Source organism: Necator americanus, chromosome V (genome assembly GCF_031761385.1).
Source record: "Necator americanus strain Aroian chromosome V, whole genome shotgun sequence".
NCBI classification, from domain to species: domain Eukaryota; kingdom Metazoa; phylum Nematoda; class Chromadorea; order Rhabditida; family Ancylostomatidae; genus Necator; species Necator americanus.
In genome coordinates, this window is record NC_087375.1 from 33,123,042 (window position 1) to 33,150,991 (window position 27,950).

The window sequence follows — 27,950 nt, forward strand, 5'->3', positions numbered from 1 at the left end:
TGTTCCCCTTTAATATGAGCATATGGAATTCGAGCACAAAATTTGTTGAATGATCGAGGAAATGCGCGCTGCGCCGATGAAGAAGGTAACCAGTTTTTGGTTCTTTTTTTCTTTTTTTCTGTTCATACCATTTTTCTTCTTTACCAGCAATGACGGCATACTTTTGAACACCTTTGTAGTTGTTGAGAAAGTCTTCTAGAAGTGGAACTTCGTAAAATCGAATCGCAGTCGTTGTTTCGTTACGATTGGTGCTGCAATCGCATTTGTATCGTTCTACGATGCAACCAGCTATACGAGTTGTTTTGTTCAGCTTGTGGTTATTTATTGGTTGGTCTGTATATTCTAGAGACGATGACAGGTTAGTTTTGTTCGAAAATTTTTGAAGTGCATAGTTTCATTAAAATGTGTTAAGCGTTCTTCCTTCACCGTTTCCTTCTATATTATATTTATTTCCTGTCCCTTCAGCTGAAATCTCAGAAAAGTGGTAAATAATAAAAGCAATAACCAAAGTATGGATGGTAGAACTTTGAAGTGAAAAAAAAACTGATTACCTAGTAGAGAATTTCATTAGAATTTCCGCACAAAACGGTTGGAAAACAGATCTTTCTCGTATATCAACTGAAGAGATTTAGTACACTCTTTACTAACGTTCGAGGTTACCTTTCGCTATTTTTATTATGTTTTTCTTTCTTTTGGTCCCCTTTTTATGGAAGATGTTTACAACAAGGAATTGAAGTCGGCCATGCTAAATGCTTTAAATGGATCGCATCAGCTCAAAAAGGTATCTTCGATGTGCAATTAGCATTTCCCTTTTTGATATTTTCTGGTGTTTAAGGTTGTTTTTTTTTTGCTTGTTGTTCCTTCGCTTTACGTACTGAAACTTCAGTGAACGTGACTCGGGCTATTATCTTAGAGCGCCAAACCAACACAACGTGATTGGCGTCAACTTTAGAAGCGTGGCTATTTTACTTGGTGCAAAAGAATTTTTGTTATTAGTGCACCAGCATACAGTCTGGTCAAAACTATCTGAACCCTGTTGGAATTTTGTAAGCGACTGCGCTCGCAGTAGCTAGATGCAGTCTACTGCGCAGCCACAGTCGGCGTGAAAGGTGTCGCAACATGACGACGCGACGCGTCCTCGATGAAGGCGTGCACAAAGTTCCCTCAACAATATCCAGAAAATACAACGGACTTCTTTTCTTTTTGCTTTTTACGGTTTCTCATTATTTTGTCTTATAATAGTGCATGAATAAGCTTATCTAATCTTAACAAAGTCCTCTTCTATTTGTACAAAAGCTAATCATGCTCACTTACAAAACAGGGACCGACACCAAAACCCTACAAACTATGATCTTGGAGGTATCCTAGATGAAAAGCAAACTGTAAAGCTAAGGAAAAAGGTTTTCACCAACACTATGTAGTCCTATTCCTGCGCTATTATATCAAAAACAATGGAAACTGTGGAGAAGCAAAATGAAAAGAAGTTCTGGAATTTTCCGCTTGTTTTGTATAGAGTTCAGTGCACACTTTCACCGAGGATGTGTTGCGTCGCCTTGTTATAATACGTTTAACGACTGTATTACTCCTGTCGTTTGCAGTCGCACATAATTAACTCGATCAGGCATCCGTTCACAGATCTACTCTTGTCGTACGTCTTCTCCTATGACCCACGATACTATAGGAAATGTTTTCTCGGCTTTGCTATAGACGTTCCTTCAATATGAAGGATTAAACGGTTGAATCGGTGTGAAAAAGCAGAAGTGCGAATAATGGAGGATTCTTTCATTGTTGGTCTATTCAACCTTTTTCGTCCCAACCCCGGCAACTCGTCCTTTTTCTTGTTAACTGGTTTAAAGGCATCACTCCACGAATGTGAGGTGGTACGGATTTCAGGTGGAGTATTCGTATACGACATAGGAGATTATGGGGAGGGGAGTAATTCCGTCCATTTCTTCCTAATTTCCGTTAAAAAAAAAACTGCCCGGAAGATTCGGCTTCTGGCGTTCTGGCGCACTGTTTTCTGAAAGGAGTTCGACTGGAGCGCGCCAGCCTTGTGTGGCGCCGCATCTTCCGGGCCGTTTTTTTACGGCAATTACAAAGAAATGGACGGAATCACCCTCCTCTCCATAATCTACTATCCCTTATGAGAATACTCCACCTGAAATCTGCACCACCTCAGATTCGTGGGGCCTTTAAGCCAACGTAGTAAGACTGCTTCTGATTCAGTGTAGGACGTAGTATCGATTAGGTGTGAGACGGGAGTGTTCAAATCATCATCTCCACCGTCATCAACATCTCGTTCCTTTCTCCGTCATAAACATCCACATCTAGGATTAAGAGATTAAAAACACTTGCAAAGTTGTTCTAGCAATTCCATCTCTATTTAAAATCTGCTAGTTCAATTTTCGTCTATTTGTGTGTCCTGTATTTTCGCCTCGTTTACTGCCTTCTTCCTCTTGCATCTTAATTCTCACCTTGCAACTGAAGCTCTCAGGAAATTTCGTTCTAACATCATCCTCACTTACGTCTCAAGCATCAACAACCATAGACAACAAACGAGTATGTGTTGCCTGGATAGAATTCCTATCAGGTTCACTCTCACTCAATTTTCTTTTCTCCTCAGCATCCATCATGAGACTTTTTTTTTTGTGAGCTCTGATGCTTACGTCGGATTTTCGTGGCTGCCGAAATGCTGAAATCAGGGTTAACCATGGATGAAATTGCTTACTAGGTATTTTTTTGGTTATGAAGATTTGGAAACATTCATTTCTACCTGGTCACTATCCCAGTGTCTCTATAGGACTGTTCATAGACTCATGTGTAGTTCATTGAATACCTTGTTGCCCATGGTTTCGAAACGAGCCTAAATTTTTATTGTGTATTTACAGTGTTGATGCTCTGATTTACCCATGCAACCAGCACCGCTTATACTACTTCATAATTTGACAAGAAGACGCATTTTTACGCTTGACGTCGTCTCGGAGCGCATGCGTTCTTGACGGGTGGGGATCTGAAGATAAAGGAGTTAGCACCTTATCAGGAATTGACCGTCAGTATATTTCGCCCACGAACCACATCTGAGATTTTTTTCATTGGTTGCGTTGGTTGATAAGATGAAAATGGAGCGAGTGATTTACGTCTTCGATTTTGTATGGCTTCAATACCATACAAACCCAATTAGTGGGTCCCGACACCACTTCTCTTATATATCGTAGTTCTACATACTGAAAGGATAAACTGCGAATCCGTATTGGATTACTAACTTCTGTTCGATAATGAAAAAAAGCCTATGTGCCACGAAAATCAACAGAATTGTAATGTGTCAGTAAGACTATCAGTAAGACTTGCGGAAAAAGGTCTCCATAAAACAAATCGGCTACAGAAGAATCGTAAATAACAACTTCCTAGTTCTTGAGTTTTGCAAGAAGAAGGTACTCCACCTTTGAAAAACTTCAGAAGAAATATTTGAGTGGTTCAGTGGTAGAAAGATCGCATGGCAGGCGGTTGGCGCTAGTTCATACCCCCGATGGAACATTTCTCATCTTTGTGTGGACTACGTTGTTCTTGTAGAACTCAAAAACTAGAGAATGGTGAGTTATGGATTGTGATGGATTGTGATTCTGTGATTCTTCCCTAGCAGTTGTTTTTTTAAGACGACTTTCTTCTCCAGTCTTACTGATAGTCTTAGTGATACATTGCAACATTAAAGGCATTACCCCACGAATCTGGAGTGGTACGGATTTTTGGTTTAGTATTCGTATACAGGGTCGTAGATTATGGGGAGGAGAATGATTCCGTTCATTTTTTCCTAATTGCCGTAGAAAATGGCCCGGAAGATACGGCTTCGAGCGTTCCGGCGCACTCTTTTCTACAAGGAGTTGAATTGGAGCGCGCCAATATGGACGCGCGCCGCATTTTCCGGCCCGTTTTTTACGGCACTTAGGATGAAATGGACGGGATCACACCCCTCTCCATAATCTACTATCCCACATACGAATACTCCACCTGAAATCCGTACCACCTCAGTTTCATGGGATGTTGCCTTTAAGCATGACAATTAGATTCCTAGATTTTCGTTGCAAAGGAAACATATTATGTTGTTTGTTAACAGCAGCACACCATGAATCTGACATGTTATGAATTTCCCTAAAAAAAAGCTTCTATACGGGGTCGTAGATGGCGGAAAACCACGTGGTTCCGCTCATCTCTCCGTGATCATCGTAAAAATGGCACGGGAATCGCTTTAGTTCCTAGGAAGTCGGTTAGAAACGCGCCTCTATGTAGACATTCCGCATACTTCAGCTGTTTATTCATTAGTTGAATTTGAATAGGCCGGTGAGGAGACCTTATTAACCCTTAATGGCTTAGTTGCTAGTTGATACAGCGCGTGCAAAGGGTGGCGCGTTACAATGCAAACCGTCGTAGAAAACGTCGGCTTCCGTGCCGTTTTTTGCAGCGACTACGGAGAGATGAGCGGAACCAGTCAAATTAGCGTGTTGGCATCAGAGAGCAGTGAAGCGAGTTTCTCGATGCCGAGGTAGTGCCCAGCCCCTGTAGGCAGAAGGAATGAAGGATGAGTGGCGCGAGTATCACAACGTCGGATTGTGCGCCCACGTTATGAAAAACTAAACTGAGTGAGACGGATCCTTCAGCGGCAGAAGGGTGAGCCAGTACCAGGGTGTGATGTGATGGTACGGGTTTCACTCCATCATTCTGCTTTCTGTGGTATGGATCTTGGTGCACCCGTGTCACAAAACAGTAGGATTGGGTGGCACGTGTTCGGCAGCTCCAGTTAGCCATAGACGGTGTTATTTAGATGCCCCTGCACCAAAAGGTAGGTTGATGGGCAACTCTCACGACCTCAATTGACCACGTTGGCTCTAGGATGCAGTAAGACGGATCCTAAGACCTCGTAACGCGTCGACCCTAAAAAGTTGCATCTTGTACTAATTGTTGGAGTGAACGACGAGAATGTCTAATATTTCGAATAATGCTTCCAAATTGTAGCGGTATCCTAAGAATATAGGTGTAAAATCAAGTTTGAATATTCTCAAAGTGAAGTACTGACCCTTTTAGAAAGAAAACAACTAAATCTTCGTAAAAAGAAAATTCAGTTCCGTAGCTGCAGAAAGCACTACGAATTTCAATTTATATTGATCACTGAAGGCGCACGAAGCGAGAACCTCAAGAAGTTTGAAGTCCGGCGCTCAGAGTGGTTTGAAATGAGCTAAGAGAAAATTTCGAATTTTCGAACACCCAAAATTGTTTCATTTTCTGGGTCTTTTCAACTGTTTCAGACATGCCGCATATGTTCAGGTGTCATCCGTCAGTCTTTGAATGTCGGGTTTTTTGCGTTTCTCTCTTGTAACCATATTTTCTGTACTTTACAACTTCCCCACTATTTTTTTTATCATGTATCACCGACGATACACGATCTTTCCAGAAGAATTGTCTCAAACGTTATGACAGTGGGAGATATTTCTCCAATTGAGTTCTAGACAGAAATTTCTTTGAATTTCTTTTTTTTTCGATTATTCCTCGGAGATATCTTAGATTCTTCAATTGTTCGCAATTCCTAAGCCAGTGCTAATTTATCCCTAAATCTGGTTATAGTTTGAAAAAACAAACTGGGAAAATTTTATTATTCCCTTCCAGACCAGGAAGTACATTTTCGTCCTCGCCGCCCCCCGCTAGAGATTGTTGTTTCTCAAATTAAATGAATGAATTGAATGTCTATTCAAGAGATCAACTCTGTTCGATCCTTCCCCTCCCCCCTCCTCTCCCACCTTCCACATATAAAATTCATGTCTGAACATTTCTTGGATTGTTCCATCGCGCAAACCTTCCATTTAAAAGTTTTTTTTTATTCAAAAAAGAAAAATTCCTTTCAACTTCCATGTTCTTGGGTATTACTAAATCGAGTATTCCTAACATCATCTGCAAAATTTCAATTCATCCTCACAAGGAGTTGAATGAAGAGCGGGAATTTAATAAAAGTACCCGTGAGCTTCATAAGTTTCGCATCTCTACAAAGGGTGGCCAGAATTCAATCCTATTCCTGTGCATGACGTATTTTAAGTTGGACATGGCATGAGAATAGCTTTCTGCCACAGGAGGCAAACAATCTCGTAGATTTGTTGTTTCACTGGCGAAACATCCACATGTGTACGTAATGTAGGAGCAGATCCTATAGTTTTGCAGGATAATGTGCTGCCTTATCCTCGGCCACTCGTTCCCGAATTTGCAAGCTATTTGATCATGGAATGGAAGTTATTTGAGGAAGCCATAATTCGCGACTCACTTTGGTTTTTTTTTTGGTTGTATTTTTTTGTAATTAGTACAAATTTGATATGCGAACAGTGTTAGAGCTATGAAAGTTGCTTGACACAAAGGAGATTTTCTGGGAATTGATCGGAGAGCTAAGTGGGTTAGCTTAACCAATGTGTAGATGTTTCGCTGGATTAGTTCCGCAACACCGACAAATTGGATAACTCTGACGTATTCAAGTGGCCGTGCTTTGGTTTCAAAATAGGAGGGAAATGAGTGGAAATTTCTGGAAACTTTCTGACCAAACACCTACCCACAGCACCTTGTTTTCCGGTTAGCGGATGGAATCTGCAGATGACAAGTGTCAATCGGTAGCCTTCCAGAAAGCACCGGAGGATGGTACGCGATAGTGCCATTTCGTTCTCGACAATCGTAGTCACACTGGTATGTTGAGCATAGCGCAATAATTCTTTAGGATCCTCACTGATATGTTTTGTCGCTTATTTAGCGAAATTTTGGAAGCTAGTCTATGACGGGATAGTTTTTTTTTTCTCGGGAACTCTTCATCCTCAAAAAAAAAAGGAAAAAGGGAGGGGAAATAAGATGCCGGACAAGTTATGTGATTTCCATATGTGACTGAAAGCTGCAAACTTAACTGCTTAGGACGAAGTTCTGGGTTTTTTTTTTCTGGCGCACATAGAACTGACTTACTATCCGATGCATCCTGACCTTTTAAACTAGGTTATTTTCGATGATATTCGAAAAACCCGTAAACTTCATTGATGTTCTCCATACATGCGGTAGTCAGAGGCGGTGCTCCGATCCCCTTCTTTTTTAGACGGTTGGCAATGGGACCGCCTTCACTTTTGGACGGTTGGCGAAAGGATCCTGTTCACTCGCGCTGCATCCCTTGGGCTAGACCCCTTCACGTGACGAGGCTCCTCCCTATCGCACCTCCGATTCTTTCATCCAGTTTTGAGTAGTTTTTTTTTTAGAAATTTATTTGTACATAGTAAATAGTGCACAACATGTATCTTCGAATGATCTCTCTCTTTCATTCTTTTCCTTCTTGTCTCGAAACGACCACTTCGTTGAGGAAGAGATCTGGGCACTGCGCCCAAGGAGGATCAGAGGCGGATCTCCACCTCGTCTGCGTCGGATGAGCCCTGTGCTCGTCCAAGCTGGGTATTCCGATTGTTGTCACGGCACTGTGTGATGGTCTTTTTTTCTAAACTCACATCGATTTTTTTAGTCCGGTAAATCCAAACTTTTTGTTTCTCCTAATCACAATTTTTGGTCACAAGCTGTCCAGCCTGAACCTAATAGATTCTGGCTCGCCATGGAGCTTTCACCTTCTTCTGACTCATTGTCTAACTGCGCTTACTGTACTACCATCTCATGATTCGTCTTCCTATTGACTTCTATCACAGGAATGCTTCTGTAATACGTACCTAATAAAATCATACTGTCTCGACAGTTGACTATCTGTTCCATGGTGCTGCCCTCAGAATTGCTGTAAGGCGTCGACGTGTGAGCAAGTAAACAAACAAACCGAAACCACTATTCCATTTACTTCAGTTCGGAATTTTCCCAACGATATGCGTGGACAGCACACAGCAATATCCTTATCGACATGTGACAAACGCTCCACTAACAGTCCAATCCCTTACCACTGAATTAGCGGTGGGACCTAGATTTGTAGTAATATTCCACATACGAATAGCGAGGTCATATCTCACAGAAACTCTAAATATCAACTTCTCTCCACTTAGGTCCCGCGAACCAACTTCACTCTCAATTTTTTTTAAAATGAATTTGGCCCATTTAGTGGCGAACGCGATGAAAATTTCACTGGGGAGAGTTACAACACCGTTTTAGTTTTACGAGATTTCCAGAGGAAATTAAATTGGCAAACTCTGTCACAAATGCCAACAATATTGTACTCTTCTCTTCTAATTTTCGATTTTTTAGAATGAGGAAAAGAAATAATGAATAAATAATGATAAAATAATAATATACAGCAATGTAAAAATAATTAAACAAGGTACTGGATCATTAACTGTACTCAACTTGTAACCCGAGAATTCGAGAACACCTGTTCTTCATGCAACGTTCTACTATTTACTTTTAAACTTTGGTACATGAGAAACATAACCTGAAATCTTGTCATAGAACATTTCTTGGGGAAATGATTAACCTATTTTGCACTGAATTTCCCACTCCCGTTTCATTTCTTGACATCCTGGTCTTGATTCTTACATCGAGTAGGTTCCTCTTTGCTTAGTCGTACGCTACTTTTTCCAATTCAATTCTGAATCGGTTCAATGTTCTCTTTTATACGCTGTTGTTGTTTCTTTGATTACCTCTAGAATCCGAGGATAAGTAATGAAGTCAAGCCGAAACTAACCTCGTTGAGGCAGAAGGGGCCGATTTGGTGATTTAGGCTCTCTCATCATTGCGTACTCCACGATCATCACCTCATGCTTTTTTGCACTTACTACTACATAGGGTGTACTCTCTTCCTGTTGGCAACGGCTAGAATCTTCCTTCCAGGACTCTTGGACCCTGCAAATTGAAAAGTCGTAGCGAGGAGTTTTGCTCTCCCTGTGGAATTGCTAAGCTACTGCATCCAAACATTATGGACTATTTGTTTTTGCTTACTGTTCTTGCGCTGACTGGAAGGGAGAGAAGCGGAGAAATAAGTAAAAGAATTGAATCAGTTTTCAAACGTTTTTTTCTTCAAGACTTCGCATATTTGTGTAATTTTTGAGCCCATATAGGTGGTTTCGGTGGTTTTTTATCGTTCAGAGACCGGATTTAATTGAAGTAGAATTCGAAAAATATTGGATTCATTTTAAGTCATACTTGCAATATTGAAGTTTTGAAATTCGTTCAAAGTGGCGGAAAGGAGAAAGAGATTGATCGATTGAATGATTGAATGATCGAATGGTTGATTGATTAAAAGTATAAGATTAAAGCGTAAAGCGTGTTATGTAGCGTTCTACTGAGGGTCCGCGTTTAACTACCTAATATATAGAGAAATGGATATTGCCATTCAGGATTAATAGTGCCTTTACGGTATTTGATCCATACATAACAATACCAAACAGTTCCATACAGCTCATTCATAAACCAAAAAATTAATTTTTATTGCTCTCTGTCGTCAAGAGATCCCTTTCACCCATCCAGCGGTGATATACGCGAACCTCCACCCGTAACTAATCCTCAACGCTAAAAAAACCTCATCCACAGCGATGAGGAACCAGATTTTCACCTGTGCATCGCATACAGCTGGAACATGCTTCTCTGCTCAAAATCCTTGTGGAAGTGAAGCATATGTGCGGATCACTCAGAAGGTCTTCAGAATTTCGATTGACGATTTTTCTGTTCCAACGGTTTATTTTAGGTATTTTACATTACTATTTTATTTTAATTACTTTTTTCGTCCAACTCACGTATATACTTTTCTTGTGGAGACATCATGCTTTAAAATCATTTACGAAGCATGTCTTCAACAATTTTCACCTGAAAAATTATATAAAATATTATGTACAAGCATATAAATTGTATCGCATATGACCATTTGAGGATTAGAGTCAATGTTCCGGCAAGGACAAACTATTCATCTTCCACCGTGTCGTATACATAGTATTTGTCCAGTTTTTTTTCCCCAGTTTTCACAATGTTTATGTTCCCATTGGGATATTCACTAGAACTAGAACATCATTCTTCAAGTATACTTGAGCGATGCTACGGCTAAAAATATAAAAGGGAGGGGATAGAGAAGGGGGAAATGCACTTTCATGTAATGTTGTTCTTACTTACAATGGGGGACCTTCTTTAGTGTTCAGACATGGATATCTCCGTTGTCCCTCATAGTCCTTGAGAATAATAATCGCTATTTATGTTGTTCACAGCAGCTAGCACATGTTTCATCAGCGATACAGCGAAATTCACGTCTCCAGATGTTTATGCTGTTGGTAAAAATAAGCTTGTGTCTCGGTGGCACAATGATTGTGATAGTTCTTACTTTAACTAATAAAGTTTAGTTTGAGCTGAGATGTGTCTGCTTGAATTTTTCGTATCAAAACGGACATTACTTTCTGAGCTCCCTAGATATAGAATATAACACAGCAACATAATGAATGTAATGAAAGATAGGTGCGCTAGGGAGAAGCCGGACCCTCCTCAGGTGAAGGGGGTTTAGCTCATGGGGTGCAGCTCAAATGAAGGGGGTCCTTTCGCCAACCGCTGGAAAGTGAAGGGGGTAATTTCGCCAACCGTTCAAAAGTGAAGGAGGTCCCTACCCCAACCGTTCAAAAGTGAAGGGGGTCAGAGCACCGGCTCCTACTATCGCATCTATGCAATGAAATGTGACGTATTGCTGTTTCCGGATGCTCGAATCTGGCATGCTTATTTCCTCTTTCCTTGCCTTTCCTATACATTGCTGTAAGAATTGTATTTGTATGTTGAGATAGAAGAGCTCACCGTACTTTCCGGTTTTGAGTCCAATTTATTAGAGCTGGTGGTTGAGTATTCGGAAATTTTCCATATCACTTCTTGCACATTTCGGATGCATCGACGTAATAATATTGTCGAGTCAGCGGCTCAAGTCTTTTGTTCTTACTATTCTATTATATTCTTCTACTACCTAATTAAAAAAAAAAACCCTTTCAAAACGACAGAAGCAAGATGTTACGTAAGCGACTGCTGTCGAAGCGGCGCGGTGGAAATAGCGGTTGCAATCGAGTTGGGACCCGACCGCGACTACAGCGAGCAGTGGGGTCAGCAATAGTTCCTCCTTAGACCTTAACTGCTACGCTCTGCCGCACTGTTGCGATCTCAGCCGCTTACGCAACTGTTCCGTGGTTCATGCCTTTCTGATCCTACCAAACATCAGTCATCTTTACTTCTGCAGTACATAACTGGTAAAAGTGGTGCTCGCGACGTTTCTCAGTCCTTTTCATACGACAACATGCAGGAATTGGTGCTGCAGTGAGGTCAACACGTTCTGAAGTTTGATGAAGTTGTTTAGGCGACTACGCTTGAGGTAGGCGGATCGAACTGGGACCATCGCCATATGCACTGAGACTTCAAAAATGAGTGGAACCAGCAAAGGTCCCACCCCGATCGCAACCGCCAGTTCCTCCTCGCCTTTTCGATCGCGGCTGCTAACGCAACTGCACTAGGCTTCAGGTCGCTTTAACTCGACTGCAGTCGTTGATCTGTCGCCTTAATCCTTATTCGAATCAGTGAAGTTTGTTATTTGGAGTGACATTTCGTCACTGATGAGATTGTTAGATTAGGAAGATGTTTCTCTTGGATTTCTAACCTCACAAACGAACACTTTTCATTTTTTTAATCTCAACTATATATTGATATAACGGTACAACGTAGTTTCTTAATGACAGATTCATTAGGACAGATTCATTAAGAAATGTATCGGGAGCTTCTGCCGAAATGTTAGACTGTATAAGATGTAAGGGTCCCGAGCCCTATTTTAAAAATGTGGAGAATATTTGCAAATTCTTCTTTAACGCAACATATTCTTCAATTCATATTCTTCAAGACTCGATTTCTTACTGTAGATGCTAGCAGTAATAAGAGGACAACAACACAGCAATCATGCAGCATCATATGACTGCTGATGACCTTTTAACACAGCGCTCTCCATGTGCGCATGACTGCTTGCACTATTGCCTGAATCGTGTAAACTCTACATTCTTAGAATCCTTCGTTCCACACACGGTGGAATAAAAGATAAACAGAAAAAATCGCTTGTTTACCCTTAAGAGCGGAGCTAGCGAGTACGTTGGCTCTTAAAAGTTCAGAACGCCTTCTTTTTCCTTTTATCCTTCCCGACTCACGCGCACCTATCCGATACGCATACATGTACATTTTGGATGTGTTTTTCACGGAATCTGAGGTGATGCGGGTTTCAGGTGGGTTATGCCTATACGGGGTCGTAGATTATGGGGAGAAGGGTGATTCTGTCAATTTCTTCCTAATTGCCGCAAAAAACGGCGTTCCGGGGCGCTGTTTTCTACAACGAGTTCGATCGGAGCGCGCCAGCCTTGTGCACGCGCCGCATCTTCCGGGACGTTTTTTTAACGGCAATTAGGAAGAAATGGACGGAATCACCCTCCTCCCCATAATCTACGATCCCGTACAAGCATTACCCACCTGAAACCAGCACCATCTCAGCTTCGTGAAGTGCTGCTTTTTATTCAGGATTACACTTTCCCACCCACGCTTACCAATACCAGAAGCGGTGAATGACATATGTGTTTGGTCCGTTAAGATTAATGTACGTGCCGTGTTTTGACGGATCCCATACTTTTTTCCTAGCGAGAAGTGTCGAAAAGCGCGAATAAGCCTGCGGCAAAAATCGTATGTATTTTTTTCCTCGTGAAGCTGTCGCCGTCGGCATCCAGACATATTCTACATGTGGACATATCTGTTTTTCGCACATTGTTCGTCAACAAATTCGCTTATGCAGACAACAACAGTCACGGACTTGTCCACCTACATTGGACGAGCAAAACAAGACGGATATGACGTGCTTGTCTTCTTCGCTTCAATGCTCTCATTTAATTTATCCAATTATAGCGGCCCGAGATGATGAATTCACGGATTTTTTTTCCTGTAAATGAACTTGAAACTTGTATTTGACCCATTTTTCAGTGCTGTATCGTTTTTCTACCACTCATTTTAGTTCATTCATTTTAATTACAGAAACTTACTTTTACTTTCGCCAGTCGATCTTTTCCCGAGAACCATTCCTCAATTGTGCTGTGAAGACAATTTCTTCTCGCATTTATTGCATTCATTGCTAAGCAAAGCGAACAGAGATGTAATTTCCGATCTAGTCAGTCAGAAATTTTCCTCGGCCCATTGGAATTTTCTTCCACGAAATTGGGGACCATTGTTTATGCACGAAAATTCCCCGATGCGTTGTTTCTCTGGGATTCCGTCTAGAGTTAAACGGAATGGTCATTAAGATCTGAACGGCCGTGCCCTTTGCTCTCCTTTTTCACATCGAATGATTTGAAAGCACCATGGGAGAGGGTACAATGACTGACCCAAAGGCAATAGCGTGTATGGTGGGCCGAGCAATCGCGATGTGACGTTGAAGACAGGAATCCGGGAAATCTGGCGATGATGGCTTGACCAAATCAAGCCGCATTCATTTTTGTCTTGATCATCGCCTGCATAAAACCCTTAACAGCATTTAATTGTAGCAGACACGACTATTATTTCAATCGATTTTGAAATTATTGCTCATTTAAAAAAAAAAGAAGAAAAATGAAAGATAGTTTTAAAGTGATAGTTTGGAAAATGTTTGCTGCATAGTTCCTAAGCGTATTTTAAAAGATCGACGAATATTCTTTCGGACTACGAAGAAAAAAAAAACAATATTCACATTTTTACTTCTCTTTTTAATTACTTGTTTTTTTTTTCTAAAACAGTTACTAAAAAAGATGTAAAAGGGAAGAAAATTAATTATAAAAAATAAATGTAACATTAATTATAATTAATGATAACCAATAATAATATGCTTTTTAATTCTAAGATAATTCATATAACATTCCTCTCTCTTTTCTCCTTCTTTTTTTGTTACATATTTCGTTATTTTCATAATATTACTTTACATATGTATGTATGTAGTACTAGAAGAAATCACTTTTATGAATATTTTTGGCGCATGGGTCTACGACGTTAGCGAAAGGAAAAGGACACTTCTGCTTTCAATATATCATTTCCTATGGAGAAATATTTTTTACTTGTAGAAAAAGGAAATTTTCCATAATTATTTAAGTAAAAGCTGTTAGGTCCTGGAATATGTGCTGTTCTGAGTGACAGCAATATGCCATCGCTCCATATCAATAGCTCCAAGTTCACTTTGTTGAGCGCTGCCGCTGCCGCATCGTAAGCGGAGAGCGCGTTGCGGTCGCCCAGTGCTCGAAAAGTGTAGTCTGTGCTCTATAAATCTCGAGAATCCTGAAATCGTTCTGAAATCTGTTCTTGCTGTTCCAGGAATATTCTCATAGATCACCGGTAGATCACGTGCAGAATTTTTCCTACTAGCCCACGGTAGAAAAAAGTCTGCAAGTGATTGCGTTTTCTATTATTTTTATTATTGTTATTTATTTTTACTAGAGATTGTTTTTATTAAAGGTGTCTTTTTGGACCTATTTTCCGTTAGCGCTGTATTTAATTTTTTTTTTGAAGTATGAAATAAGATAGAACAACAATAATGTTTTTTTTTAGCAGTAATGACAGTGAAAAGAATCATTTAGAGTTGTTTTTTTTTTTGTTTTTGAATGGGTCAAAAAAAACCAATCTTTTTTTGATGAGTTATCCACATAATTCATGCGACGATTGTCCATATTTTGGATTTTTATCCGTCCATTCATATCCACCATCCAAATCTTCTGTTGGATGGACTATGAACTGCTATTTGACGGTATTTTGCGAAAACTCGATTTGTAACGTAGATTTGTCTTAACGTTGAAAATTTCACGCAACATAAAATACGACATTCTTATTCTCCTGAGCGCAACGACGTTTCCCTGCGATCTTTGTTTATCGGTGAATCCCACTGGACCTCAAAGAAGCGATTTATCACTGGGCGTAGCGTAAAGGATAGTTGAGGTGTAAGCGAACATGCAAGATCCTTGTTTTGAAGATAGCAAATGGTTGATTTCGTGAGATTTTCGTGAGATAGGATAATTATTTTATAAAAATAACTGTCGTTGCCATGAAATTATTTTCGAGTGCAATTATATCGCGTTTGAGTGAATTTCAAACGCGATAATTTCCTAGCTCTCCTGTTTTTTTTCTGGAAGATTTCCCGCTTTTCTGAGTTAATATTTTGTCCTTAACGGCTTTGAGCAATCATTTGTGGTTTCAGATATTTGGTTGGGGTTCTCCTATCGGTTAGAAGGAGACGTGTATCTATAGATAATATGACAATATCCAGGGAATATTCTGGCTTTTTCTCTCTCTCTCTCTCTCTCTCTCTCTCTCTCTCTCTCTCTCTCTCTCTCTCTCTCTCTCTCTCTCTCTCTCTCTCTCTCTCTCTCTCTCTCTCTCTCTCTCTCTCAGGAACTCTTCCTATAAATATTGCACATAAACACCAAACGTTTGCAAACACCAAACGTTTGCATTTAGGAGAATATCAAGAGAAAATTCAAGAATTTTTGATTTTTAAAAGGATGTGAAGTAAAAACAAGGCTCATACCATGCAAATAAGTTGCTTGAAAACTTTCTCGAAGATGCTACAGTAGACATTTCAAGTTGTATCGCATTAATTGGCAATAGGTCAAGCTATTAGCGCTGGGTCATGTTGGAATGCCCTCTGACTATGGTTAAAATTTCTTTTGGAAAGCGGATTTCTTTCAAATCCTCTCAAATAAAATTTCATACACTTTAGAAAATCAAATTCCTTTGTAAGGATGACCAGAACAAAATTATTGATTTTCGCCGTTTTCCTCAAATGCAAATATTTCAGTTCAGATTTCAACTTAATGTGACCTAAAACATAGCTAGAAATCATTCATTGAAATTCAAATATTATGTATCACATTTGTTCCGGGAATGGGTCAACTTATTACCCTTGGGTCCCAATGGTTGTTGGTTACGGTCCCATACTGGTTTCTTTATTGCTAGAAGAACTTTATCGTCTTCCAGCGAACAAAACCACAAAGATTTGAATTTATTAGCTGGAATTTCGGCTTCATTTAATCCGAAATCAACCAGAAATAGCTAACTTTCGTACATAAGTCATTGAATTCCCTGTGAACCAGAAATAATCGGCTGATATTTTTTCCTGATTTCAATACCGCCAGGACGTTGTCATTTCAAGTTTCACTCAACCTCACTTCCTAAAAACTCCTTCAATCTCCTCTCTCAAACTCATACACACACGCCTGCTGTTTATTTATGTGGTTATCGTTTTGAATGAGTTCACGTCTCTTATCGATGTCAACATCGTAGACTCAAAAGAAAAAAATATGGGAATCCGCCCTATCAGGCGTTTATAGATATAAATCTTCTCACGGGCGAATTTTCCACCACTTTTAGCCATTATTTCTACGCGTTTTCGTAAATGTTATGAAATATATCACCGTGATTTGTTTTCATTTTCACTTTGCATCATAATTATCCGTTTTCCCGACTTTTGTGAAATCTCATAGAAATATTTGATGGACAACCACATATATATCGTGTAAAAGTGAGATGCTCAATTCATTGCTCGACTTTTCATTCGGATTTTTCTCTCTGAGACATTTTTCTCATCCTCTCCATAAAATTTCTGGTAATTTCCGCTTTTCTGTTTTTCTTTGAAAGAACATAAAAACGATTGCACTTCTTTGCTGAATATTCTCTCATTTTCTGACATGAAGCTTTAAACGGGCGAATCATCGCTTCTCAGCCGAGTCCCCCGGGGGAATTCACCGACCGAGCTCCTCACACGACACTTTCACATCAGCTCATCGCCACTTCTTCGTTTTGTTTATCCACTATGTTTTTCTTACTTTTATCCTAAAATCTTGTCAGAAACTTGAATCTCAAAAGAAGTTATTGATGAGCTATTTTGAGAAAAGAGGGGAAGACCACAAAAAAGGGAAAGAAACACGGCTAAATTTTGGAAAATTTGATGAATTTTGTTATTTGCTTAGGGGTTCTGGAAGCATTTATTTGTATTTGATCTACTTTTGAATAAGAATTACTAATTCTTCAGCGGAAAGTTTTGCGGTTATTCCCTATGGTCACATCATGAGTTCACAGTCGCTGCGAGTGACTTTTAATTGCGATAATTACTATTCTCCTATGATTTTAGCAAATTTTGGTTAAAATAAAAGAGAGTATCAGAGTTTTCCGCAAACGTGGGGTTTCCAAAAAAAAAAGTCTAAAACGATCTGGTGAAATTCTTAAGAAATTTCTGTAAAATTTGAAAATTCCTGTAAAATTAGGTATCCCTGTGGAAATCCCTACAATTTTATAGAAAATACCTTTCTGTATATAACTTTGGCAAAACTCTAGCTAGCTCAGCTGTTTCTTGTTTCTTTTTTCTGTTTTATGGTACACCTAAGGATGTTTTAAAGTAAATAAGTAATATTATAAATAATAAATAAATAAATTCGTTCTAGAATACCACAGTACATAGTTTTAGCAAAGCTGTTCGCTGCACCAACGTTGCATCCGCGTCGGGAAGTTCCATATCCCTCAGGGTCTGTAAATTCATGGGCCAAGCTTTAAATGCTTGAAAGATGCACATTTAGGAACTATGCCTCTAAAATCTATTTGAATGAGCGTAAAAATTGAAATTAAATTTAAAAATTAAGCTAGAGTTTATTAGAATTAAAGCATACATCTTGATTTTTTTACCAAAAACCCAGCTGAGCAATATGGATCAGGATTGATCGATATCGCCCAAATGAACTCTTCCCATTCACGCCCAATCGATATTACAATTGTTAGACCACGAGTGACGAAATTTCTGAAGAAAAGCTAGGATTCGAACAAACTTCCTCGGAAATTAGCACAGCGTTAGTAGTACAATCGAATTAATTATATTTTTTTGGAAAGCACCCAGATGTGGTCAAATTAGCTTGGCTGTAGAAAATTTCCATGGTCCTATGGAATTGTCGATAACAGGCGCTCAATATTGGAATGCAACGTTGAGGTGCTGTCTTTTCTTGAACATTACAATTTTTCATTCCATTTGATTTTTTTTTCAAAAATTTGTTCTGTTCTGCTTGAAATGTTGTGAAAAATGAGAAATATCACACAGTGCTTGCTCCTTTATTACTAGAAAAAAAACGGATATCCTAATTTTTCCACGAAATTTCGTTTTTTTTTTCTTCTTTTTTTTCCAGACATGAAAATTAAAGGAAAATTAAGGGACTTTCTGTAAAAGTTTTTTCTTCTTGGTTGTTTTCTTCTATTTTCTGCAGCAATTTTTTTTAATTCCATATAAATCATTCTTGACATTGTCTGTTGTTCTCAGTTACTTTTACTATCCTCTTTTCTGGCCTACTCGCTTCAGTGACGAGAACGTGTTCTCAGTTTTATTTGACGAAAATATCTCCATTTGAGTTTCGCTTGTTATTGCTGGTTATAAAATTTCTGAAAAATCCCTCCCTTGGGACGGTGATTTTCGAGCGTCGTTTGGTTGAGCAGTATTGTAGATGGTCACATTTCCCCTACGTCTAGGCGTGTGGAAAACAGTTTGATTCATTCCTATTTTTCTTTTGCTCTTTTCGATCCTTCTTCTTCTTTGAATTTCCAGTAAATCTTTCTTTCTATAAAAATTATTATAACACAATAAATTGCTGGTTATCCTTCTGTGCTGCTATGAGCAGAAACGGCTAAGAATTTAAGGAATTTTAATTTTTTACATCTATTAAGTCATTATCTCTATTGCTGCTTATGTTGAATCCTTTCCAGCATATTTTTAGAATTTCAATTGTTCCTTCAAGAAAAAAGTTCCTTTCCTTGCTTTGGAAGAAACGCCTTTAAAAAAAGAATTTTTTCTCAACGAATCTAAGAAAATAGGAGAAAAACGGTTAGAAACTGCGGGAAATCCACTAATGCTTTGCGACATGTAATTGATTGCTTTCCGTCCTCAAATGAAAGTTTTAGCTATGTGTAGATACTCCAATGTTAAGAATGGAATATTTACTGTAGCATTTTTAACAGATAAACCCTTTGAGGGTTAATTCTCAGGCAAAACGTTTTTAGAGTTCTTTTTACTTTACACTTATTTGGATTATATCGTTATATTTATTTATTTCACATTTATTTATTATATTATATTAATTTGGAATCCCTCAGTTTCCCTTTAGCCTGTTGTGAATTCTGGAGAATTGCATTTGTGAATTGTTGTGGTTTTGCTCTTCAAACGCTTGGTTTCCCTTTAATTTTCTTTGATTCTTTAAAAAAAGCTCTTTTTTTCTTGCAAAACTAATTTTCTCTGGTTTCTTTTTCGACGCTTTCCTTCTTCATTCTGCTCCTGTTTTCTATCGTTCGCCTTATTTCGGATGACTGCTCTCAAAAGAACATGTTAGGACCTTGACGTACGTACATACGTAAGGTGTGTAACGTGGAGTTTGTTTACTTCTTATAACCTTTCCTATTCCAGTTTTTATTACATGCTCATATCTTCCTCAAATTTTAATCCAGAACTAATTTTTCATAAATATTTCGAGTTATAGAACTATATTCATTGAAGCGGTCTTTTTTCAGTTTCAAAAATGATGTCTGCAGCCCGCTCGGCGGGCATGCGCTACAAGAAACGAAATTCGACGACGCAGCTTAAGAAGGTAAGAACCGGAATTATTTTTAACTCATTATTTTATCATAAGAAATGCTATGTTAGAAGTATTTCTTACGCGAAAAAATCGGTTCTGACCTATTATTTTATGATATTTTAATATTTATTAATTACTTCTTACATCGCTTCGTTTCTTAGAAAGAACGGAATTGGAGCACCAGTTATTTTGTAGCTCATCCCATAAAATAGGATTGGATTCGGGTGAAACACTGCAATTTTTCTGGAATTGTTGAAAAACCATTCTAATTTCGAAACCACGTTCTTCTGAAATGATTCTACATGTCGAAATAAATCTTTTCTTCACGAAATCTATTTTTATATCGGATTTTGGAAATGGTCAAGTTTGCTGGAAATTTCTGTTCGAGTACTGGGAACATGTTGTTGAGTTTTTGTATCGAAATGCTGAAAGATCCTATTTGAAAATTTAGTGGTTAATATTTTGGATTCATTCATGGTAAACTCGCTCAACAGGACCCGGATCATTTTCTCAAAAGACCCCTACAAAAATACGTTAAAAATATCTGCTCCTCCTGGAAACCTTTCAATTTTCTGGAATTCTGCGCTAGTTCCTCTCTGTTTTTGATCTCTAGTCAAAGCCTCCGTGTCCTCGAAGCTTTGGAGGTCGCCGAACAAATTCGAGAATTTTCCATGCAACTCCTTGGCGACCCTTTGAATTTGTACTCACATCTAGAATAATCCAATGTCTTCCGCGACTGAAGACATTGATATAGACTCCGATGCCTGTTTCGCTTCGAATACCGTAGCTGGACGATTAAAATAATTTTTTTTTCAATTTGATAGTTGGACGTTAATTGTAGTGCACCAAATACCATTTTTATGGGATTTTTTTTTGCATAAAATTGATCAGTTTTATGAGATATAGTGGAACAATCACGGTCCGTGTACAACGGCTCGCGATCAGAGAACGAAGGATTTTGAAGACAGTGCGTGCGGACGCGTTGCGGTCGTCTGGGTGAACATGACTGTCGTTTACTTTTGTAGTCATCTTAACGAAAACTACCAGAACCAGAAATAAGCTTCCTTTTGAGCTATAATTATAACTTATAAATTATCTAATCATTTTGTTTACGTAGCTACAGTATAACTTAGACATTGTGAACATAGAACGAATTTATTTCCGATGATCCACAAGCGCAACTAACCCGATGAGCGTTTATTCATCACGCGGTAAGCTTGTCAGAAAAAGGTGACGTGAAAACTCGTAAACAATCATTTCTCACGTGCTCCCGGATAGAAGCCCGCGGTGAGAAAGTGGTCGAAGCCACACGTTGCCAATTTTGACGAAAATGTCCTCAGGGACATTTTTGTCAAAATTGGCAACGTGTAACGGCTACGGAACATTTTTCGTGGACTTATCATAGCGTAACCGCGTTTATCGTGAAATTGACTCGTAGGCCCAGAGGAGCCTGTGAGCGTTTCTGGAAGTTCTTTGTGCTGTTGATAGAATTGTAGAGACCTCCTCTACTATGAATACAATGATGAGGGTTCGTGGAGAGAATTTGCTGCATTAGATTAAGAGCTAAAAGGGCTAGGATTAAGTCAAGATACGGACGCATGTCAATCTCTTTAAGGATTGTAAAGCCAGGGACTTTCCATACCGACATCTACTTCTTCCAGAATGTCATGTGCTGTAGTCTGATCGAGAAAATAATTATTTCTTCTACATATTCCCAAGAATCTGCTAGGATTATACAAATTAAGCAAGAACTCACACATTTAAACCTAAACCTTAAAACAAATAACTTTAGTATTCCGCTCTCTAGCCAATCCAGAGTGGGAGATTAGATTGAGTCCTTCAGAAATTTTCTTTCCTTCCGTGAACATTTTATCACCTTTTTGCATGGGTAAATTTGAAAAAATTGTTAGAATTTTGCAATTAAATTAATAATTGAAAACAAAGTTAATTAAAAAAGGTAGAATTTGTTTGTGTTCAACGTATTTTGGACGAACCTATCCCATTTCTTTACTAAGAACTGAGTGCGGAGAAAAATCCTGAATTTAATCAAGTCTGCTTGTTTTGATGCAGAACGGAGGCTATGCAAGTAAATTATTCTCTCTTTTTCTGTAATTTTATTAGAATTAATGGTTATGCGGTTAAAAATTTCAACTGAACAAATAGCATTATGAAACCTTTAAGAAAATCAATTATTGGGTTAAGTAGTGTGATTTTCAACTGGAGAATAGGGGAAATTTTCGAAGTGGACATTCCAGAAGGAGCAAAAGAGGAAAGAGGGTTGTACGGAATAAAGGGGAGTACATTCTGGATTAAAATTGTCCTGTTTATCTTGAATTCGAAAGAAGTAAACAGAACACGGTGTTATTTATAGGCTGACCCAATGATTAGATATTTAGCTGCCATTTCTTCGTTTTAAAATCCTTATCATTCAAATTAAACCTATTGAATAGTAAAAAGTATTATTTTATGTTTATTTATATTTATTTATTACATATTAAATAAAATAAGGAGGATAAATTAACGAAATAGTCTTTAGAACACATTTATTGAAGATTTATTCTAGTCAGTTTTGTTTCGTACCGTACAACTTAATAAGGTCATTGTTCAGTCCACGAATACGGTATCAGACAGTACTACGCAACGTAAAGGTAGACAATGTAAGGAAATAATGAAAAATCGAGAAAAAAGTAATTTCTTTCTCTTTACACTCCGATTTTTCACGGGGTGTAGTCTCAGAATGGATTCTTGCATGTAATGGAATGCAATTACAATTGTTGTAAGCAAATAAATGAATAGGCAACCTAATTTTATTAACATCTATTTTTTATTATTTTTATTATATTTTGTTATATTTATTTTTGTATTCCAGAAAAATCGTTCTGGAAGCTGTAGTGGTAACTCTATCGACTCAACTACACAGAGCAACGTGGAATCATCAAAAAATCCGATTTTAATAAGCGCAAACTCGTCCGGATCTCTTCTCACCGTTCCGTCGTCTACATCGTTGATCAGGAAACGAAGCGGAAGCGTTCCAGTTTTCAAAGTTATCACTTTGGTAGGTTTGACAACGTTTTTTTTTTAATTTTTTCGGCTGGAAGGAATTTTATGCATAGTCTAAAGAGTACAGCGAGGTTAATAACGATAGATTATTGGTCCCTTAATGAAATCAATGAGAAAAAAAACAAATTCATCATTGTTTGTGATTTCTGCGATTGAAGTAAGCTAGAATGGATTTCGAGAATTTATTGTTATGACCGTCCTTAAGCCTCGAAGCTTATTTTGGTCCGTGTGCACGAGTTTTTACGAACGAATCAAAGAATACCCCGCGGGTGGGGGTGTGTTGTTCTTTGATTCAGTAAAAGTGACGTCTTTTGCGTACAATGGTCATGTGGGAAAGGCCGAAGTGCAAGGATTTTCTCCAGATTACCAATTTAACTTCGAAATTTTGTGGACCATGTACATTTTATCCGTGTATAAAGCTATCTGAGCAGTAAATAAGACTAGAGAGTCTTGAGTTGAAAAAAAAATGCAGGGGTTTTTGATATAAACCAACAAAAAACCGAATAAAGAAGTAAATAAAATGAAAACTTACAGAAAGTTTAATAATATAAGTTTAATAATTTATTTAATATGAAAAGTGATCTTCCTCTGGTTTTTGGTGTTTTTCAAGAAGTGTTCAAAGAGAATAACAAGAGACAAGAACCTGAGAAATAAATAGGTGTTCATTTCGCGTCAGGATAGGGTTTGAATGAGATCTATTTGAGAGAAGCTGATATTTTCGTGTATTAGTCTGGTTTTATTGAGATTTTAGTGTGCAGTATTATTTATTGAGCTCATACTCTTTGAGATTCTCAAAACACTTTTTCTAATGATGGATATCTTTATGGATTACATACCTATTGATCCGTTTAAGGCAAATCTATGGAATCTGAGGTACGAACAGGTGCGAGCTCTGCGTATGACATGGGCTCGACTATGCGAACCACCTCGATCCAATTGCAAAGGAATTGTGAACTTGGTTGAGAGAGTTTGGGAAAAGCTGGATAATGTGAGTCTTCTTCGTAATAATCGTGAATAATCTGGAAAAACCAAGAGAAAATTCCAGAAAAATTTCTGGAATGTTTTTTTGCAATCAAAAGCACATGATTAGTGCAGCAGTGCAGTACGTGCCGACGCGTAACGCTTCCTAGGGCGAACACGACGATGTCAGGCAAGGAAGGCGCGCGACGCGGTCACTAGGATAAACATAAGTCCCTGCCCCTACATAACTTGATATTTATGCTGAGTGGTTCCTATTAACAAAATGGCACCCACTTCTTTTCTTTCGTAAAATTCCTAGTGCGAAAAATAAACAATAAATAAAAAAAATAGATAAAAGGAAAATGAAAGATTGCATATGTTCCTTAACAGTGAGAGCATCACAGAAAGTACGCGGATCACCATGCAACAACTTTTCGCACAAAATATTGGGATTCTCCGGATATTAATGAGACGCTTTTTTAGTTTCAGTTTTGTTTTTTCATTTTCCACAAAAACAAATGTAATGTAATGTCAATAATGTACTCTCTGTACACATCAGCAATTCGTAATCACCGCTAATAGAGAACGAGTGCCCTTCGTTGTCCAGAACTCAAAGGACAACGACTCAAAGAACGACTCGAGCTCATATTTAAGCTCATCAAAGTTCTTGACTCGTTTTCCTTAAATGAAGTTCTTTAGAGATGGGAACAAATGGCAGTCATAGGCTATGTTAGGGGAATAAGACGGATGGGTTAGGTCCGCCAGGGGTGGAGATCCGACTTGAGTTCACCGTCGCCGTTTTTCCTGGCCAGCATCGGCCAAGTGGCGGAGCTGACGCTGCAGATTTCAGCGTTGACCGTATCCTTTCCTGACGGCAGCTTGTAGTACAGTACAGGGCTGAGCTCAGACGATTGATTGGCCATGGTGATCGTGATTTTTCAAGGGCGTGTCCCCCAATGCGAAGCGAGCGAACCAAAATGATCGTTTGAATTTCGCGCTCTTCCTTTTCGATCGCAGTTATCCTAAACACGGCGCAATCGTCCTTTTAAACCCCGCCTCCCAATGGATGGTTCTGGAATGTTCTTTCAGAGGCAAGAATAGTTACACTTCAGGGCCTGTTATTCCAAAGAAAATGAGTAATTTCTGGCAGCGCCTCATTACTTTCCGAACAACCCAATAGAACATTGTTAAGCAGAAACAAAAAAAAAGCAGTGGTGATCTAATTTTCTTTCCTTTTCCTGCTTTCTTTTCTATAAATCTTTTTTTCCAGAAGGACCCATCAGTACGTAATATTTTCTACAATGCGGCCTTTGTTGAGACAATGCATGAAAGATGCGAAAGAAGGTAGGTAACCTGTAGAGGTTATTTAACGAAAAAAAATTTCTACGAAAGTCCTGAAACTTACATAGGGGTTTATTGATGATTCTAGATGTTGTTATACATCCGGATAGTATTTTTCTTCCTTTCTTTATTTTCTTTTTATTTATTTATTCTCTTTATTTTCTTTTTTTTCTTTCTTTATTTTCCTTTTTCTTTCTTTATTTATTTCTTTCCTGATTTCCTTATTCTGGTTTTGCAGAAGATCGAAAGGATCCATTGCGACGTTACGAGACCACACACATTTCTTCGTATCGCTGGTTTCACAGGTCAGACATTTTGATGAGAGGAGAAAAAAAGAATGCTATTAGAAAATTTCACTCCTTTGCTTGTAGAATTGAGAAAAAGGTGCGGAAGTAGAGCAAAATCAGGAACTAAAGAAAGAAAATATGATAGCAGGATTTTTTTTTTTTGCAATGGTAGAAAAAGGATAAAGGGCCGATGCACGAGAAAAAGGCTTTATTGTGCCTTAGACACCGTAAAATTATTTGTTTGGAAACTCTGGAAAAGAAAAAAAAACAAGAAAACAAAAAGCAGAAGATAAGAGTAAGAGGACAAGAAGACAGAGGAATTTCCCTTTTTAAAAATTCACCGTCAATGAAGTAATACGATGCATCTGAGGGAATTTAGGAAAATACTGAAGAGTGAATTTTATCCAGTTGAGAGTTGCTGAAATTCGGATTGCAATGCCCAGGATATTTCAGGTAATCCAAAATCTTGATGTCGATCCGCAGTACATCCTCGATCACATTGAAACAATCGGTTAGTTGAACATTTTTTTATACACTTGATTACCTTGACCCCAATTCATCTTGGAGGTGATCGAGCACCCGCCAGTAATTTTTCCATTTGTTCCGATCCAGAATCGCCCAGAAGTTTATATTCTATTTTCTCTATTTCGCCGGAGACACAAAGAACAAAATTTTCTTTGAAGGATCTTTTTTACAATGAAATTAATTCGTTTAATTGGTATATTTTGTCCTTGTTTAGAGTTTAGAGAAAAAATTGCATAGGATCCAGAAAAAATCTCGAAATATTAAATTTAATCTCGTATATTAAAGTTGCAATTAATTTCAGCATTCGTTACTGTAGATCTGAGAATTTTCTAGAAAAAACAGAACTAAAAATTGTAAAACATCTGCATCTACGTATTAATCCTAAGTTATCGAGACTCACACAGAAATTTATTGTTCCATCCAGGAAGAAATCATGCTTACCTGAAGCAGTACGGTTTCCGCTCTGTACTATGGGATAAAGTTGGCGAATATTTCGTCGATGTGGTTGTTATTCAGGTGAATTTAGTGGTAAATATAATACGTTATGAGAATTCATCCTGAAGATTTTTAAGGATTGTGTACGTGGTTTTCCGGAAGCCTGTAGAGCATGGACTATTCTCATTGCTGCTCTTGTCGATCGACTTCGAGCATCTCCACGTCGTGGTAGTTGTGCTTTGTCGGCTGCATCCAGTCAGAACTCTTTATGTGGTTCCACACATAGTGAAAATTCTATAAGGTTAGTTTCTATAGGAGATCTACTCGTTTAAATGTGATTAACTATATAATTTATTGGTCTGATGTCTTTTCGTGCACAGTCGTCCATAAATAAATAAAAAAATAAATAAAAATAAAAATAAATAATAAATAATAATAGACACTTATGTTCACGTGCGCAACCGCGACGCGTGCGAGCAGCAATCGCCGATCAGACAAGTGCCAGGACAGGCACTTACATTGGATCCAAATAGACATCCATATTCGGATCGAGATTAAATTTATTATCGGTTCTGAGTAATTTGGATCAATCGAGCGATTGGATCCTCCTTGATTTTGCCGTAGTGGATTGCCCAGCGTCGCGGTCGCTTGGATAGACATAAGTAGCAGTATGAATTAGTGCCTGTTAGACGTTTCAAATTAGATTTATCGTTCTTCTTGTTCTTTCTGCTATGTAATAATGTTATTTTCTGATCGGGATACGTAACTGTCAATTTTGGTGTGAAAAAAAATGAAATATCCAAGAAAACTGAATCCTAAGAAACCAGGAATATTTCCTTGTTCCTCGAGTTTGACTCAAAAATCATTTCCGCTTGACACCTTGACTAACCCTTGGAATGAGTTAAAGTAGCTGAAAAGAGTGTATTGCACCAATGTTTTTTTTTTACAGGAAAACGTTTTCCAGAAATTTTCCACATACATGCACTACCTTTTTTTCTCCTAAACCTCATCACTTTTCAGACGCGGAAGTGTCATGTCAGGTTTGAACGACAGCCAAAACAGCGTGAGCGACTCGACGGCGAATACTAGTGGGACTATTCCTAGAAGGTAATTTTTTTATTCATTGGTGTTAATGGAGAAATTACTCCTACTGTTCCTGTTCCTGTTATTATTATTATTATTATTATTTTGTGTATTTTTAAATCAAACCAAAATAGATTTGTTGAATGAAAATGAAAATTGGTGCTTGAGAGAAAAAAAAAGCAATAAAAGGGAGAGGGCACTATTCACATTGAGAACGAAAAATAATTGCTGAAAATATATCGGTGCGGGCGGGTGTGGCGCAGTCGGTTAGAGGTCCGTTGTAGCCACACGGTCGAGGGTTCGAAACCGCCTTAGTGCAAACCAAGCCTTCCATAAAGGTACCAGACTTGTCTTGGAGAATAAAAAACCACTTTTTTTTTCCCCGGCTGGCCCCCCCAAGTCATTGTATAGGCTAACACGCGTTCCAAAACCTAACGATTATGAACAAAATCCCAATATTGATACGCCAGTGAATATATCATTTTACAGTGCAGTGGGAGAAAAATTGCCAGCTATAAAAAGCTCTATAGAAATTTTAATTTAAGAATTTTTAGAAAATCCGGTTGCCAGAGTACTCCATCCGGTCTCCGTGGAGGTTGCATCAACATGGCATCGTTGGAGAATGCACTTCCTGATATTCGGGCAAGTAATCCAGCCATAGCTTAAGAACGTA

At 38.4% G+C, this 27,950-nt stretch overlaps 1 protein-coding gene across 2 annotated transcripts; it reads left to right on the top strand.

Annotated features, from left to right (window-relative positions):
* Nucleotides 1-49: 49 nt before the first annotated feature.
* Nucleotides 50-27,943, top strand: RB195_015953 (uncharacterized protein; the record flags this gene model as incomplete). Of its 2 annotated transcripts, XM_064206902.1 has the most annotated exons (13): nt 50-85; nt 200-248; nt 311-358; nt 19,522-19,598; nt 22,456-22,641; nt 23,500-23,634; nt 24,877-24,950; nt 25,186-25,252; nt 25,688-25,745; nt 26,184-26,275; nt 26,332-26,495; nt 27,215-27,301; nt 27,832-27,943. In XM_064206902.1, the coding sequence occupies 13 exons, from the start codon at nt 50-52 to the stop codon at nt 27,941-27,943; spliced, it is 1,185 nt and encodes a 394-aa protein (XP_064062782.1). The 2 variants fall into 2 exon arrangements, with proteins under 2 accessions (XP_064062782.1, XP_064062783.1); XM_064206901.1 differs by lacking the exons at nt 50-85; nt 200-248; nt 311-358 and having other exon boundaries at nt 19,530-19,598.
* Between the last annotated feature and the right edge of the window lie 7 nt (nt 27,944-27,950).